At 43.2% G+C, this 17608-nt stretch overlaps 1 protein-coding gene across 4 annotated transcripts in view; it reads left to right on the forward strand.

Moving 5' to 3' along the window:
• Window positions 1-16531, forward strand: part of dnajc6 (DnaJ (Hsp40) homolog, subfamily C, member 6) — a 35528-nt gene extending 18997 nt beyond the window's left edge. For 2 of the 4 annotated variants that reach the window (XM_042057598.1, XM_042057594.1), the window contains 13 exons: window positions 414-608; window positions 1162-1279; window positions 1731-1810; window positions 2012-2205; window positions 2818-2844; window positions 3399-3794; window positions 4610-4762; window positions 5136-5231; window positions 6428-6565; window positions 6796-7104; window positions 10237-10385; window positions 12236-12412; window positions 13105-16531. In XM_042057598.1, coding sequence (XP_041913532.1) covers window positions 414-608; window positions 1162-1279; window positions 1731-1810; window positions 2012-2205; window positions 2818-2844; window positions 3399-3794; window positions 4610-4762; window positions 5136-5231; window positions 6428-6565; window positions 6796-7104; window positions 10237-10385; window positions 12236-12412; window positions 13105-13206 — 2134 coding nt within the window. In that variant the 3' untranslated portion in view covers window positions 13207-16531. The remainder of the gene's footprint in view (window positions 1-413; window positions 609-1161; window positions 1280-1730; window positions 1811-2011; window positions 2206-2817; window positions 2845-3398; window positions 3795-4609; window positions 4763-5135; window positions 5232-6427; window positions 6566-6795; window positions 7105-10236; window positions 10386-12235; window positions 12413-13104) is intronic. The other 2 variants (XM_042057597.1, XM_042057595.1) reach the window with 2 other exon arrangements.
• The last annotated feature ends 1077 nt before the right edge of the window (window positions 16532-17608 follow it).

The following is a 17608-nucleotide window of genomic DNA, read 5'->3' on the forward strand; positions in this document are numbered from 1 at the left end:
CTACTGTGCTACCATAACTTGATACAAAAGTTGAAGTAGCTACGTCTCGACGTTGCTTGGCAACCATTCAGATAGAGGAAATATATTTCTTGCTGGAGGAATGATTATCTTTGATTAGATCGTTACATTTTTCGTTGCTGTGCTTTTACTTTATGAAACTATGCCAGGTATTTATAGCAACAGTTTTAGAAAAGCAATAAGCCACTCGAGTCCATAGGTTACACTGATTTTACAACAGCTAAGGGGGTTCCTCTAGCGCGTCGTGCCTAACAACGCCCCTTAGCTGTTGTAAAATCAGTGTAACTTACGGCCTCTCAGGGCTTATTGCTTACATTTAAACTGAGTTTATTGAGGTACACCTACAGCTTGATCCCACTTGACCTGACCTCTCCTCTCCGCCTGCTCCCCCTCAGGTACATTGGTTATGTGTGCAGCATGGTGTCTGAGAAGCCCATCATCCCCCACTTCAAGCCTCTGACCATCAAAGCGGTGACGGTCAGTCCAGTGCCCTGCTTCAACAAGCAACGCAGTGGCTGCCGGCCCTTCTGTGACATCCTCCTCGGAGAGACTAAGATCTTCTCCACAGCGCAGGACTATGAGAGGATGAGGTAGGAGACGATGCACACACTTAGGGTAAACTTTCAGTGAACTTTAAAGTCATCTGTATAAAAAAATGAATATATGAGACAAGAATATTTGTGTTTATGCTAATATTGAATAACTGAACCACAGTATTTCACTTTGGTGCACAACAAAAATACAGGAAATTGAGATAGTTTCAAAAGGTATGCTTTGAGCAAACTACTCTGAAGACAAATACAGGGAATTGAGATAGTTTCAAAAGGTATGCTTTGAGCAAACTACTCTTAAGACAAATACAGGGAATTGAGATAGTTTCAAAAGGTACACCTACAGCTACAGCTACACCTACAGCGATGCGTATCCAAGCAGGTCTAAACATTACAACTGGTGTCACACTTAAGACAAATACAGGGAATTGAGATAGTTTCAAAAGGTATGCTTTGAGCAAACTACTCTTAAGACAAATATAGGAACACAGTGAACGTTAGGTACATGTCTGAACGAAAACCTTAGAATAGGATTTTCTTTTAGCATCAATATTTTGTTGTTTTACTTTGGACTTCTGTTTTTCTCTCTTAGAGAATATCGTGTCCAGGAGGCCAAAGTGGTGTTCAACCTGGGCGTGAGTGTCCAGGGTGATGTGGTGGTGTCCGTCTATCACATGAGGTCCACCATTGGAGGAAGACTGCAAGCGAAGGTAAGACCATGACACAATGACCATACAGATCAACATCTGTACAAACTGCTACGAGCTACAATATGTCTCCACTCTCCAGACCTGACATTTTTCATGTATAGCACATCTGTGTCTCTGTGAAAATGAAAAAGAGGATATAATGAATTTCTGTGGTCGTTTAAACGTGGTGTTTGAGTCATTTGATAGTTTCTCCTGACACTCTTTTTGTCATGCTGCAATGAATGACAGAGGTGTTAATGCACTCAACCTATCCATGCTAATCTAGTTCCCAGTGAAGGATATGTAGATACAGCCCAGCGATGCGTATCCAAGCAGGTCTAAACATTACAACTGGTGTCACAACTGGTGTCCCTTTGATAAGGCCTGAAATGGAGGTGTCTTGGTGCTGGTGGTCAGTTTTCAGAGAGCTCCAGGATGTGACATGAGTGTGGTTTCTTTGATGTCTCCACAGGTGAGCAACACACAGATATTCCAGATTCAGTTCCACACTGGGTTCATCGCACCTGGGATGACCGTTCTGAAATTCATGAAGTAAGCATTTCCCTTAGGCTCCTGTTCCAAATTAACTTTTGCTTCGTTGTGTTGTTTCTGTTGTGAAAACAAAACTGTACAGACCAGTACACTTGGGCTTGTGGTGTTACCTTTGTGTTTGTGCATGCCATGTGTATACAGTAGCGTTTGTGTGTAGGAATGATTTGCCTGATCTGGGTGTGCGTGCGTGTTTGCTGTCAGGCCTGAGCTGGACACGTGTGAGTCTCCAGACAAGTACCCGCAGCTCTTCCACGTGCTGGTGGACGTGGAGGTGGAGGGCACTGAGAAACAGAAGGACCTGACGCCGCCCTGGGAGCAGTTTCCCACCAGAGACCTGACCCCCACTGTCCTCTTCTCATCGCAGCAGGAGCATCAGCAGGCACTGGCCATTGCAGGTCAGCTCTCTAGGAACAACACCTCACTAATGGCTATTAGGATGCTTCTTTAATCAGTATGCAATGCCATGTAATACTGCACAAAAAGTTGGCCTATTTAAATCGTACGCAAGAAAATGCAGTGTTGTACACGTCACTTACAGTAAATATGTGTATTACAAAAACTTTAGAAAACTCTTTGGCATTCCAAAGAGACTCAGTCCTGTCTAGACAATCCAGAGGCAACTTTACTTATTCTTACACAGACTACTTTTCTCTGAAGAACACTGAATTCACAGCAGATACACCACATGATGAGCTCCTTCATGGAAACTCTTCTCCGCTCAAACAGCGTGTGCCTATACTTATGTCATACGTAGACGCATGGAAAAACAAACACATTTACACACTTGGGCATTTGCACATCCCGTCCCAAGCGCTCTCACACGTGCCTCTCTATCTCAGACGAGACATGTCGAGCGTGTTGGCCATCTCTGCGCTGTAGAGTAATAACTCATGGCCTCATGGGGGAGCCCATCACTGGCGTCCTCCCTGGGTTACTGCTGAGAGGCTGTCTGCACCATTAAGCTAATGACATTCTGCTAAACGTGTCTTTCATTTGCCCCTAACAAGATGAAATGGAGGGCCTGGACTTGGAAGGTAAGGGCCAGACTGCAGGTGATGATGGAGTAGTTGAGTAGATAGATAGATAGATAGATAGATAGATAGATAGATAGATAGATAGATAGATAGATAGATAGATAGATAGATAGATAGATGGATAGATAGTTAGATAGATAGATAGATAGATATACGGATGGATGGATAGATTTGAGGAAATTGTGAGTAGTATGATGAATGAGTGGATGTATGGATGAATGATGGACAGCATACAATGTTGGTGTGTAGATCCTACTGTAGGTAGATGTGGTAGTGCTCTAGTTGGTTAGTGTGTTTTCCTTCTGTCACAGTTTTAGAGTATCAGCTATGGAAATGTACAGTCATGTGCCCATATTAGTACTGCAGAAACTCTGGATGTAACCCTACATCCCTACAACCCTTGGAAGTAGTCGTAACTTCAGGATATGTGTAAGCTGACAGTTCTTTTCTGGAGGATGTTGATGTTTTGGGTCCCTGGGATGACTGTTGATTTTGAAGATGCTGATTGTTTTGGTCATTGGGATAAACCGATAACATTGTTAACCTTCCGGCAGACCCGAGTCATGCTGGTGGTCCAGATGGTCGGAGGGGTCCTCATGAGGAGAGCGAGCCTTCGGATGACGAGATGCTGTCTCTGTCCAGCCAGCAGAGCAACGCTAGCAACGAGAGGCCCAGCGGCGCGCAGGCCACCCCTCCCAAGAGGCCTGACGCTCCCCCCTCAGGGCCGCCCCCCCGCCCTGCCGAGGACGTGGACCTCCTGGGCCTGGATGGTGAGGCGGGGGAGCCCCCTTGCTCGTCCCCACAGCCCCCCGCTGCCAACACCCAGGACCTGCTGGGGGACCTGTTTGGAGGGCCTCCAGTGACCCAGCCCACCAGCGCCCCGGCCTCCGCCCAGTCCACCCCTCGCCGGACTGTCCTCTCGCCCGGCGCCACGGCACAGCCGGCTGCCCGTAAGCCCCAGCTCTCCACTCCACTCATCCACTCACCTCTCTCCTGGTGATCTCTCCATTCCACTCATCCACTCACCTCTCTCCTGGTGATCTCTCCATTCCACTCATCCACTCACCTCTCTCCTGGTGTTCTCTCCATTCCACTCATCCACTCACCTCTCTCCTGGAGATCTCTCCATTCCACTCATCCACTCACCTCTCTCCTGGTGATCTCTCCATTCTACTCATCCACTCACCTCTCTCCTAGTGATCTCTCCATTCCCCTTCCCCTTGTATCCTGCTGTGTTGTCAGTGTTTCTCTGTCTCAGTGGACATTCCCTCTCTCACTGTGTGCTTCTGACTGTTTGATCTGTCTGCTCACCTCAAAGATTGTATCTGTCCTTGATCTTTGCCTGTTCACCTCTCTCTGTGTGACTCACTTACTCACTCACTCTCATTTTTACTCTATGTCTGTCATAGAGTGAATATGTGAATATCTCATTCTGTTGAGGAGGGAATCAGATTGCCTTGACTTGCTTACTGAATTGGGCAGAAATGTAATTAGACTGGAATGGCATGTAATGGCAGTTTGCATGTACAGTATGTCGGTTTTCTTTTTAGTTCAGTGGGGGAGCCTGGTGAAATTGTTTTCTGGGATTCCATCGAGGCTAAACTTAATTGGATAAGCCCAAAAGACATGACAGAATTGATATTAATTTAGGGCTAATAAAGATTTAACTGTGGAATAGCCCTGTCAAAACATGACAGGGCATAAAACACATCTTAACTGTTTCTGAAACTTGGCCATAAAATGGAAATGTGATGTGCGTTTGCAGCCTTTGTCCCAGGCTTTGGGTCGGGACCAGCGCCCCAGGCCAAGCCCCAGGACTTCATGGGCGGGTTCCTGGGTCCAGGTAATATGGGGCAGCCTGACCCCTTCCTGCATGCTGCACGGTCGCCATCTCCTACAATGCAGAACGCAGGCATGGGTAAGGCATGTTTAGGCCTGGTGCAGCTCTCTGTCTTGGCACCACTACTGTTTCTCTCTCTGTGCATGGGACTGTGGATAATCTAGCTATACAGATGCACTCTGCTAATGGTTGTCAACTGCCACATCTCAATTCAAAAAGCTACAAGTATAAACTTGGTCTGGGCCACTCCCAAACTACTGTCATTAGTGGAAATACCAGAGAAGCTGAAGTGGGAGTGTGACTCATGGAGATGTGGCTGGTAAGATAAGTGTCTTCTGGAGGACCTTGCATGTTGTGGTGTGCTGTGAACTGGAACTGCTTCACTCAGAGGCATGATTCACATCTGAGTCAGAGGGTCTGAGACGTTATGATGTCACTCTCCTCTATGTAGGTCGGAGTTCACCAGTGCCGCCCTCCACGCCCACCGTCAACGTCCAGCAGCAGAACGCCATGGGGGGCTGGGACTGGAACAGGGCAGCGGGGCAAGGTGAGGGTCACTCAGGGTCACTCCACACTGCTGCTGAGTCAGTGTGGGAAACACATACACTCCGGGGTGCAGGTCACTCAACACTGCTGCTGAGTTAAAGTGGGAAGCACACAGAGCTCTAGTGTCCACCACCATCCTCAAGCTCACCTCTCTCTGCGTGAGGTTCAGCTGAATTCATAAGAAATAATGACTGGGTTACAGTTTCAGTTACCTTTGATACAGTTGAGTTGTTTGTTGTTTTACCCAAGAGACAATAGGGACAATACGTATTGTTTAAAAACCCTTACTGTAAAACATCTGAGCAAAGGAAAGATCTTCTGTGAATGAATCACATTGCTTTCTGGGTATTGATATAAGTGTGCAACACTTACAATCTTTCACTCTTGATGAAAGCATGAAAAACACAGACACCTAGTGTTGAGTTGAGTAACTGTCCATGAAGAGTAATTACTATTACAGTAAGCATAAGTAAATCCGAGAGGGAAAGGATTTTGCTGTTATTGGGTAACAGATCTGGTTAGGGAAAGTATGTGGGTTAATTATGTTAAAGCCTAATGGGATTTGTGATAGTTATATGTGTGTGGGAGATCGCTGTAATATGCTGAAGATATATTCAATGTTGATCTCAAAATAAGCTTATTTTAGAGGCTTTGAAAAGTATATGGTAGAAAAAAACATTTACCTTAAAAACCTTAAAGCTATATAGTTCCTTTAGATATTTACATTCATGAAACTAAGAGGGACATCTAGTGGCGGCATTAGGTTAGTGTAAATTGATGTTGAGTACCACCTCAGAAAACAATTGGATCTCCAAGTACCACCACTATGACCGGTATTACTGTAAAATACAGTAACGTAGGCCAATTTAACTACATATTTTACATTGTACAAACTGTTTTGTGTTGTTTCTTTTTTTTTCAAAAAAGACAAAAACTAGTTTAAATTTAACTTCAATGATCGCGTCAGTTAAGGACTTTTATTATATATTATATATATAATTTGAAGTGACTATTTAGTCTATATGAAAAAACGCCTTGGAGGCTCCCAGAGTACCACTAGAGAAAGTCTGCGTACCACAGTTTGAGAACCACTGGTCTAGATCTGTCTAATTTGTCTTTCTGTGAATCTTGCTGTAGTATATTCTTTTGAATGCCTTTAGTTAGTAAACTTTGCCTTTGGTCTGTGCTATGTTGAAGGAGGAGGCTTTGGCATGGGCAGTAAGTCTGCCACGACCAGCCCCACAGGCTCTGTCCACAGCACGCCCACCCACCAGGCCAAGCCCAACACTCTGGACCCCTTCGCTGACCTGGGCAATCTGGGGTCAGGCCTAGGAGGTGAGCTCATCTCATACCATGAGAAAATACTGTATTTCTACAGGTACTATGAGTACAACCTTTTGCTGCTTAAAGTGTGTATTGCCTTGTGCCAGTTTCTTTATAGCTTCAGTAGACATAATTACATTTCAGAGCTGACAGAATTTACAGTTGAATGTAAGAAGATTAATATTCCCATTCAGCGTATGAGTGATTCTGATTTGGTTTAAATACTCCCATTCCTTCCGCAGGTGGCTCAGGTTTCTCCAGTAAACCCACCACACCAACAGGCACTGGAGGTGGCTTACCACCCATGGGCTCTCCTCAGCGGCCCTCTCCCCAGCACACGGCTGGAGGAGGCTGGCAGCCCAGCCCCGGCTTCCCCTCCTGGCAGCCTGGAGGTGGGGGACAGTGGCAGGGGCAGCCCCCCTCCCAGCCCAAGCCACCCGGGCCATCCATGCCCCACACATCGCCCCAGAACCGACCCAACTACAACGTCAGCTTCTCCAGCATGGGCGGCACCCCGCCTGGAGGTTCCACCAAGCCACAGCCTAACATGGGTCAGTCATATTTCATGGCTACCTTATGTAGCAGATGCTATGTGATTTTCTCTCAAGCTGAAGCTGGTTCAAAGCTAAAATCATGTTTGAATTAATTCAGGTCAATTTGATCAAAGCTATGTGGATACCTGCACCATCACCATTTAATCTCATCCACCATTTACATTCTTATTCATTAAAACACTTATTATGTCTTAAACTGGGAACAGACTAAGGTTTTTTCAATCGCACCCAATAAGAGCAGACCTTACCCACAGAGTCTGGCACCATATGGAGTTATGAGCATAAAGATAACAATTGAGCAGTTAGTTGTTTAATGTCATAATTGCAATCATAGAATGGACTGGTCAAGATAATAGATTACCGAAGCCATGACGTGGCTAGAAACGTCATGGAAACAGCACATCACACTTCGGTATGTTTGATTGAATCTGGATTGTGTCAACATTACATTACATTACATTACATTTGGCTGACGCTTTTTAGCCAAAGCGACTAACAACATAGTAAACAGTTTAAGTTTTAGAGCAGTTCTCAACAATGGAAAGAATTGCAAAAGATTCAAATCTGTCACTCAAACACAGATAACAATTCCAGCAGAGACTGAACACCTTTGACACCCTCAGACTTCACATGATTGGCACAGACGTTACATCCTTTCAAAATTGGGCTTAAAAATCAGAAGGTCTGTTCCCAGCTGAACCTTTGACACCCTCGGACTTCACATGATTGGCACAGACGTTACATCCTTTCAAAATTGGGCTTAAAAATCAGAAGGTCTGTTCCCAGCATTATGAGCCGATAACAGCCTCCAGGCTGCCTAGGAGTATTGAATATTGATCCTGACAGTTACTTATGCGAAGAAAAAGGATTTAGACTGACACTTGGCAGTTCTGGTCATGCTAGTGTTTTTAATTTGTGTCAGACCAGGGATACATGAAAATCAAGTCCATCACCCAGAACTCTCATCACTTATCTATGCATGCAGTGGGTCATTATTATTTTGTTGGCCTTGATCCAGGGGGCCTTATCGAAATCATTAAGAGATTTCGGGGGTATTCAATTAATCTTAAGCGAGGTCCAGTTATGGAAAATTTCCTCAAGCAAAGGTCCGGAGCATCATAATGTTTAACGTGCGTGTTTAGCCTATGTATGTATGTATGTACATACATACATACATACATACATACATACATACATACATATGATATATGGATGGATGGATGGAGCCTAGTTCTAGGCCTAGGCCTAATGTTTAATGTGAAATAAAATAAGTAGCCTAAAAGGCAACATTCGAAATGAGGAGAAATAAGGCAAGATAAGAGTAATTGGGAAGATATATATAATATGATAAAATAAAATTTGAGCTGAGACAAGGATGGATATTCCACAGCTGGTTCCTTGAACCCATTAATCAGCAAGTTTAATTTTAGTTTTTTAGCTTTTTTATGTTGACCCGAAATCCTGGAAACCCAGGAACATCACGTTGTTGGGCAGTGAATGCATGTAGGCTTAACTAGATTGTGGTGGATCAATCATATTGCCTTCTTAAATCGTAAAATATTCTGTGGTCTCAGTTCACTGTGCCTAGCCTACCCTATGCTTGCTCAAAATATATGCTTTGTCTAGTAGAGGTGCTTCAAATTGGCGCTTTTAAAAATCGCCTGTCTATGTAGAAGAGGTCCATGGCAATTCCGCGCAAAACTGTCACATCCATATTTAGTTGGCGTTACGGACGTGACAGTTTTGCGTGTTATTGCCCACGTATCGTTATATAAAGCTCTGTTCCCGCTGTCTAGCTTTCTCCTCTTTGAGCAATCGATGATTTGAAAATAACTTACTTATCGTTAACTTAGATATCCATCTGATTGTTTCTCGTCCCGTCTCCTCTCCTCGCTCGTTTCAGGCTATCAGTCTATATATATATATATATATATACTTTCTTGATCCCGTGAGGGAAATTTGGTCTCTGCATTTAACCCAAACACAAACAGCACACAGTGTACACACAGTGAGGTGAAGCACACACTAATCCCGGCGCAGTGAGCTGCCTGCTACAACGGCGGCGCTCGGGGAGCAGTGAGGTTAGGTGCCTTGCTCAAGGGCACTTCAGCCGCGGCCCACTGGTCGGGGCTCGAACCGGCAACCCTCCGGTTACAAGTCCAGAGTGCTAACCAGTGGGCCACAGCTGCCCACTTCCCCATAGTAGGCTACTTTACTCACTGACTCAACTTTATCAGAATTCACAGATTTCACTGGCTGAGTAGCAGCAAGCGAAATGATGGTTCCTGAAGCTCCTGAAGTAAATGCTGTTATCCTAACCAACGAAACATTTAGCGCAGCTTTGAAATCTTACGTGAAAATCTAAATTAGGCTATTATGATCCGGGTCCGGATAGGATCACGTCAGCGTCCGGACTTGGACCGCGGTCCGCCATTTGGTGACCCCTGTCCTAGATCATCCTCCTCCATGAGGGCTAAGCATGGACACAACTCATTTGGGCACATTGCGTCTGGGTTCTTCTGGCCTTGGCCCAATGCAAAAATGTCCTCTTGGTATCAGCCAAATGCAAATGTATCTGCCAGACTGCTTGATTTTTGATGCATCAGGATTGGTCCCAGTGGGTACGGGTGTACTGATCTTTGTGTCACACCACCTGATGATTGATAATGGGTGTGAGGCTCTTTTGTTTCAGCTGCCACAGTTCTGCTATGGAAATGATTACGCTCCTGAGGTGCTGTCCCACTGATTCTTCCAGTGTGGAACTTTAGAACTGGGAGCAGTTGATGATGATTAGCGTGCATTTGCCTAAACTCCCACTGTTCTAATCCCTCCCCCCCCCCCGCACAGTTGTAGGAATCACTAATATGCTAATATGGCTAAAATGAGACTTGAATGAGCATACTGTATGTCCTGACCTAGGTATCTGTAACAAAATGGCAATGCAGCACATTTTCAGACATTAAGGCCTACATGCACCATGCTCATGTATGATTGATTGTTTAGTAAAATAACTTGCATAATAAAGAATACTATTTAAACATCAAACTATAGAATGTCTATAAAAGGCCCATAGTCTTTCTTGTGATCATTGCATTTGTACGTGTTGTTGTTCCTTTGAACTCCTCACAGGGACCAAACCGAAAGTGGCAACCGCCAATTTTGATGACCTGCTGTCTGGCCAGGGCTTCTCTGGAGCGAAGGAGAAGAAGGGGCCAAGGACCATCGCCGAGATGAGGAAGGAGGAGATGGCTAAAGAGATGGATCCCGAAAAGCTCAAGGTGAGGAGCATAACTGTCTGGGACTGTGCCTATTTCACTTTTAATGCTGCATTTTTTCCCCAAATTGGTTTTCCACAGTTGCCACACAATTCATCAGCTTAAGCTGTCCTTACACTCAAAGTCAGAATGAAATACTGGGGTTTTTACTGGAGTTGCAGTGCGCTTCCATAATCTCGATTGTTTAGGTGGTAATCCGAGCTGTTTATCAGTCCGAGTCTTTTTTCTAGTCTTGATGTTGCGACAATATCAAGCTGTTTGATATTATCCCAAGTCTTCCAGTCTTGGCTCATGCAAACAGTGATGTGGACAATATAAAAAAAAACAATACATCACTTTCTGGCACCAAACAGGAAGGGGCAAAGTGAGCACAGGATTATTTGTGATTTAATTTCGTATTAATTATTAGTATTCCACCTTACAGAACAACTCATGATCTGCCCAAAAATACTATGCATTACTTTACCTTCACCTGCTCATGCGTATGGAGACCATGAGAACATGATCTAATTTGATGTTGTTACATACGTACATAACATTGCAGGTTGGGGATGTTCCACATGAAATAATACTGCAGAAGCACGACAATATAACTTTGATTGGAGTAGGCCATGGGTCATTTATTCAAGCCTCATTGAGCTCATAGGCGTCAGTTTAGGTGGGGATAAGAACACTTTTTGCCATAACTACTTTTGTCTCCACCACTTTTGACAACTGAAAATAAATAGAAACGCCTCCTCAGTGTACTAAATTGCCATGTAGCCTGACTTGTCTTTAGATGGGAGAGGTTGTTGTGAGACTGTAGTCTATCTAAATCTGTTTCTAAGGCTAAATCTCTTCTGCTGTTTGGTAGCATCACTCTCAGCTTCATAAACACAGATAGATAGGCCCATTCCCCTCATCATGAACAGGACCTCTCTTTCCATGCAGGGGGATTCTCCTCGACCTGCAGGTCATTCACCCCTTATTCTGGTTTATCAGCCAGTTGCAAGCAGCCCCCTGGGGTGCCATTTGAGCTGATCTGGTGGACTGTGGTTCCTCATTATAACAAGCATTATGATGAGAATGTTTTTACCAGGCCTAATGACTCTTACATAAGCACATTTTTGGCTCTAATACCATTGGTGGGTAGCACAGCTAGCAAGTCCACTATGCATAACCTAAAGCTAATTTCATAACCATGAGTTCCATGTATTAATTGCTTCCTTTAAAGCAACACTTTTCCATGATTCTGTGTTGGGTAGAGCTCGGAAATGTGTTTGTAAACAATAGCTGAGTTCTGTGTGCTCTGTGTGAATATGATAATGAGGTGTGGTGGAACCATTGTAATTGACTGATATAGAATGACTTCATTGCCACATCCACTAATTACTCAACATGTTTATGGTTGATTGAGGCTTGCCCTTTATCAATGAAATTAAAAACTATAGGTAACCCTGCCTATTCTCATTGTGAGGTTGTTGATGCGTGAATCTAGTTTGTGATGTTTGTTACACTTTCTAATTAGGGCCCTATGTAAATGATAGAGGCTGTTCATGCAGGACATTGATATTGAAACATTTTATTTGCGTTATCACACATTTGAATTTTATTTATGAAATCGTTTCATTATAAAAATTTTCCATGGCAGAAAAAAAATGTGGAACTTGGGATATACTGCCCAAGGGAATCATTTATCTCTTGTATTCTAATGAATTCTCCTTGACAAGTGAATTAAACTGAAGTAAATGCTTCATGTTTTACAACTTTTTCTGATTTGGGGTTGTACTTGCTTGCTGTATTTCACCATGCTCTCTCTCTCTCTCTCTCTGTCTCTCTCTCTCCCTCTCTCTCTCCTCTGTATGTTCTCGTAGATCCTAGAGTGGATCGAGGGGAAGGAGCGGAATATCCGAGCCCTGCTGTCCACCATGCATACGGTGCTGTGGGAGGGGGAGACCCGCTGGAAGCCCGTGGGCATGGCTGACCTTGTGACCCCGGAACAGGTGAAGAAGGTCTACCGGAAGGCCGTCCTGGTGGTCCATCCTGACAAGGTGAGCAAGACAAATGAGCTGATGGACCTTCATATAGCCTCATCATCTTTAGCTCTGATGGAGTTATAATGCTCAAAAGATTTTACTATTTCTTAAGAGAGCTAGCAGGGTAGGTTTTGGGCAGGATGTTTCTTAATGAAAAGGTATCAAATGAGATATTAAAGCACTTTCTGAAATTTTTGCAAATATAATGTTAGTCAGGTTTCAAACAAACTAAGAAACTAATTAGTACATCAAAGCAAAGTACAACATTTTAATATAAAGTTTAATTAATTTTACATTGACTTTTGGTTTAATTTTGTCTGATGTTTGCGTATGATGAAATCACTCTGCATACAGAGCTAGCACACCTACTATTCAACAGGAAATTCTGACAAAATGAAGATGACTCATTGTCACAGCCAATACACACAGCTCACTGTGCAAAGCTTACCCTCACATGCACATGGTTGAAGGGCACTTATTATTTTGAGAATTTGTGCAAGATATTTGTCTGCCAATAGCGTTTTGTTTTCATCATGTGCTGCATGCATCTTTATTAGCTGTATCGGATCTTACGGATTACACTGTGTATGAAGCCATTGTCAGTGCAGTGGCCTGAAGATATATAGGGGAAATGACATGACTCTGCTAACTCTACTAACTCAACTAACTATCCTCTTCTGCTTTTCTTTCTTCTTATCTACCTGCAGGCTACTGGGCAACCCTATGAACAATATGCCAAGATGATTTTTATGGAACTGAATGATGCATGGTCAGAGTTTGACAGCCAAGGACAGAAACCTCTGTACTGAGCTGCTGGAGGAGAAGACATACAGTACACCTTCTGCCTCCATGTGCAACACTGGAATCAATACTCCCCACTGATCTCCCCCAGCCCCCAGGATCATTAATGTGACCCCCCCACCCAGCCACTCTCCTCCCGCCCTCCAGCCCCTACACTCCGCCTTTGTCGTCTGCAGTCCCATGGGGAAAACCAACCTGATACCTGTCCACTCATCTCAGTGTAGCCCAGCTGTCCATGTACCTGGTGCAAACTCTGTCCACTCATCTCAGTGTAGCCCAGCTGTCCATGTACCTGGTGCAAACTCTGTCCACTCATCTCAGTGTAGCCCAGCTGTCCATGTACCTGGTGCAAACTCTGTCCACTCATCTCAGTGTAGCCCAGCTGTCCATGTACCTGGTGCAAACTCTGTCCACTCATCTCAGTGTAGCCCAGCTGTCCATGTATTTGGTGCAAACTCTGTCAAACAAGAACTCTTTTGTGTTTTTGTAAAACATGCCGTTGTGAGGAACTCTCTTTAACAGGACACCAGAGAAGAGCACCGACCTGAACACGAGTGCACTCCGTCATATCAGGCCTGAACACGAGTGCACTCCGTCATATCAGGCCTGAACACGAGTGCACTCCAAGTCATATCAGGCCTGAACACGAGTGCACTCCAAGTCATATCAGGCCTGAACACGAGTGCACTCCGTCATATCAGGCCTGAACACGAGTGCACTCCGTCATATCAGGCCTGAACACGAGTGCACTCCAAGTCATATCAGGCCTGAACACGAGTGCACTCCAAGTCATATCAGGCCTGAACACGAGTGCACTCCGTCATATCAGGCCTGAACACGAGTGCACTCCAAGTCATATCAGGCCTGAACACGAGTGCACTCCAAGTCATATCAGGCCAGGGCCTCAGCATATACACAGTTTATATATACTGTATGTGGTCGTTACTGGTATAAAAACATATATTAAATACCTAAGTGATAAAACAGAAAATACTAATGCAGTATTTCTAACAAATTCTGGATGTTGTGGTTTTGGAATGTGGAAATTTGGGTTCACTAATAGCTAAGGTCCTCTAAACATTAACAAGAATATGACAAAAGTTTAAAATGATATATATGTTAGATAAGTATTTGTGCAGGTGTGTATGACAAATAATGTTATCAATGTTAAAAAAAAACACACTCAAACAGTGATAGTAAAAAGGGATTATATTGTACATTTTGGTAAGGTACAAAAACAAAGAAAATAAACATTGTGATAAAAAGGTGGCTCTGAAGAGAATAGTTAATTATCTACTCAGCTTCAAGCCAGTAGAACTCATCTAATTCTTTTTTTTTGTTCAGTAGAAGTAAGATTGGCCCACTAGAAGGCATTCTACAGTGTACAGAGTGAATGGAGCTCTCTCTGATCCCTACTGTGCTACTGTATTCTGTGCTCCAAACACATCTAGGGTGACTATAAGCATGAGGTTGAGTAGATAATACTAGCTGTTTCATTTCTGGGTGAAGTATGTCTTCAAAAGATCAGTACTTGTCTAGCACAGATGATGATCATTGCCAAGTTATGAACAAAAGCCTAATAGAAAAATGAAGCTTGCTGCAAGTTATGGCAAGGGAGCAATATGTGTTATGGCCTTCTGATGATCAAACACAACCTGTATATATGTGTCCCTGTTTCTTAACACAAAATAACTGAAAAAGCACAACATGCTATGTGAGTAAGTGGGTGGGAAACAGAATTCTGAGTGAGTACATGTCTGACTGCCTTGAAGTTCACATACTTGTACAGTACTTTGTATGTTTCAGAACATCCCATACAGTAAATGTTTTTTTTTTCCCTTTATTTTACCCATATCTGAAAACACATCTGTGAGTTTGAAACGTATTATACTGTGGCAATGATCTTGTTTACACAAAAAATTGTAGCACTGAAGAATGTCTTAAAAGAGTGTGTAAATGCATAATTACCATTTACCTGTGACTAATGAGTCAGTATGAAGATGCAGATATGACAAGATGCAGTTGTTTACTTTATTGGGTCTGTCAGTGTCCTAACTCATGATTGTGATGTGCTTGTGTTTACTTTTTATGTTTTTAAGTTATTCATGTGTCCTCTCAAACTGTCCATGCATGTGTAGCAAAGAGTACATACTGTGCATTAGAAATTCTGCATTGAAAAAGTTTAGTTCTATTTTCTTTGTCCTGCTCTTTTCTTTCTTTCAGTCTGGTTTCTGTCACTGGGGATTACTGTCTCTTTATGGCACTAAAATGAAGGACATCAAGTGTGCTCCTGTATGGTCATAGTGAACATCTGTACCTGTCTCTTAGCTTATGATGAGACAATGGATGGCACTCACTGGACAAATTTCACCATATAAATATCAACTTGGTACATTATTCCAGTTTCTAAATTTAATTTGAAACATATTCATATGTCTTGAGTCATCATATCATATCATATCATATCATATGCGATTTCAAATTGAAAGAGCACCCTGAAGTGTCATGGAGCCAGCCTTTCTTATCGTAGGCTTGCCATCAGCTCACTGGGAAGGAAGCTATTTTACCCTCCATGAGTTAAACGTTTGCGCAAGATAATGGTGACTTGTCTCCCACTTACTCAGAACTGTATGGACTGATTCTTGGAAAAAAGTTGAAAGACAAAAAAGTTACGACCAAACCTTCCAGTGTTTCTGCTTGGCCACGCAAGATGGAGTGGATTCTGTCTTCTTTTCTCTCTGGCTTTCTGTCTGCTACACTGGGGTGTTTGCTCTCACAGTCTCTGCTAACTCCCATTGCCCCCCAAAACTGGTCACCTCGTCTGGGGGCAACACCCCTACTCCCTCCTCTGCCCCTGCCTGCCCTGTGGACTAGCCTGAGTTCATGGACATTACAACAAAAGACTTGGGCTCATAATAACGCTGCACTGTCTTAAGACTTGACTGAATCGTTCCCTGAACACTCGTCCATAATAATGACCCCTTCTCCCCCCTCCCCAACCCCCATTACAGCAATTCCCCACCTTCTATGAGCTAAGCTGTCTATCTGATATTTCTGGTCTTAAGGCTATCATAATGTTTAAATACAAGCTAACCTCTGTGTAGTGGATGTGTGCTCTTGACAAGCGTTCTGTATGTGAGAAAGTGGTAAGGTTTGGATACAGCTTTGTGTATTGCCTGTCTGCTGTACAAGCACTACTAAACCCGTGGATTCTGTTCTCTGTGTTCCCCCTCTGGTTCTTCTTCCTTTGGCCTCCTGTACATATTGTATGTTCATGTGCATCGCACAAATAAACGAGAAGAGAGCGAAGAGAAGAAGAACTGAGAAACCCTACCTCTGTGTTGTCATGAAGGAATCAGAATGATATTCATTTAGGAACTGTGAACCTCACTTGACCATCACAGAGAGTTTTCCTGCAGTTACTTGCCATTGGTTCAGATGAAGTTGTAATGTTAAACTGGTACCATTGGCACATTGGCCATGTTTCACATCACATCATTCAAATGACCTTTCGGTGGCATTTAGAATTCAGAGCAATTAAAGGTAGAGCATCCATGTTGACACGCTGAGGCCAGGTGTTTGGGATGAAATTAGCGCAGTTCATCACAGGGTTGACATCTCATTCCTGCATGGACCCGTCTTACAGCAGGCCCAGAGCTGTTCCAGGATTACTGTAGGCACCACCACAGACTTGTGGATGTAGAATACATTCATTATGGTGTTTGTAGACAAGGGAAAGTGGCTAGGGACATTTACATAAAATATGATGTAGGTGGGCGTGGAGTTCTGAATCACAGCTCTGGAACAATGAATCATCTCATTTGAGTTTGTAAAGTGATTCATTTAGCTTAACGTAATGTCTATAAATCTACATTAACATGTATTTACAGTATTTAGGAGTAAGTTGACACTTTAATGGAAAACAAGAGTACCTAGAGTAATGTTATGTAAATAAGCTTTATTATTTAGTTTGTCTGATGTTTCATTCATCAATCTACATACACACACATTTACATTCTTGTGTAGAGTAAAAAGAACGTCCTCTGAGTCCTCTGATGAAGATGTAACATTACATCGAAACGTTAGTCACCGTTACGCACCTTAAAAAATGAAAACCCTATAAATGAATAGTGTTGCACCAGCGTTCTTTTTACTCCACACTGTCTTGTCTTGCCCTGGCTGCACCAGATTGTTGTGGTTTGCAGAAGCACAGAGAACTCTCTCTTTTACATTCCTTTTCCAGATACGTAATATTTTAGTGATATTTAAAACAACTGTATACTAGGTAAGGATGTTTGAGGGTGTCTCTTTTGGCAAAGAGACACAACTCATAGAAGAACTCCACAAATCCTGGGAATGTATGTTAATATCTTGGATCCTTATGATACTACTCATCAATTACACTTTTAT

This window comes from Alosa sapidissima, chromosome 12 (genome assembly GCF_018492685.1).
Source record: "Alosa sapidissima isolate fAloSap1 chromosome 12, fAloSap1.pri, whole genome shotgun sequence".
NCBI lineage: Eukaryota > Metazoa > Chordata > Actinopteri > Clupeiformes > Clupeidae > Alosa > Alosa sapidissima.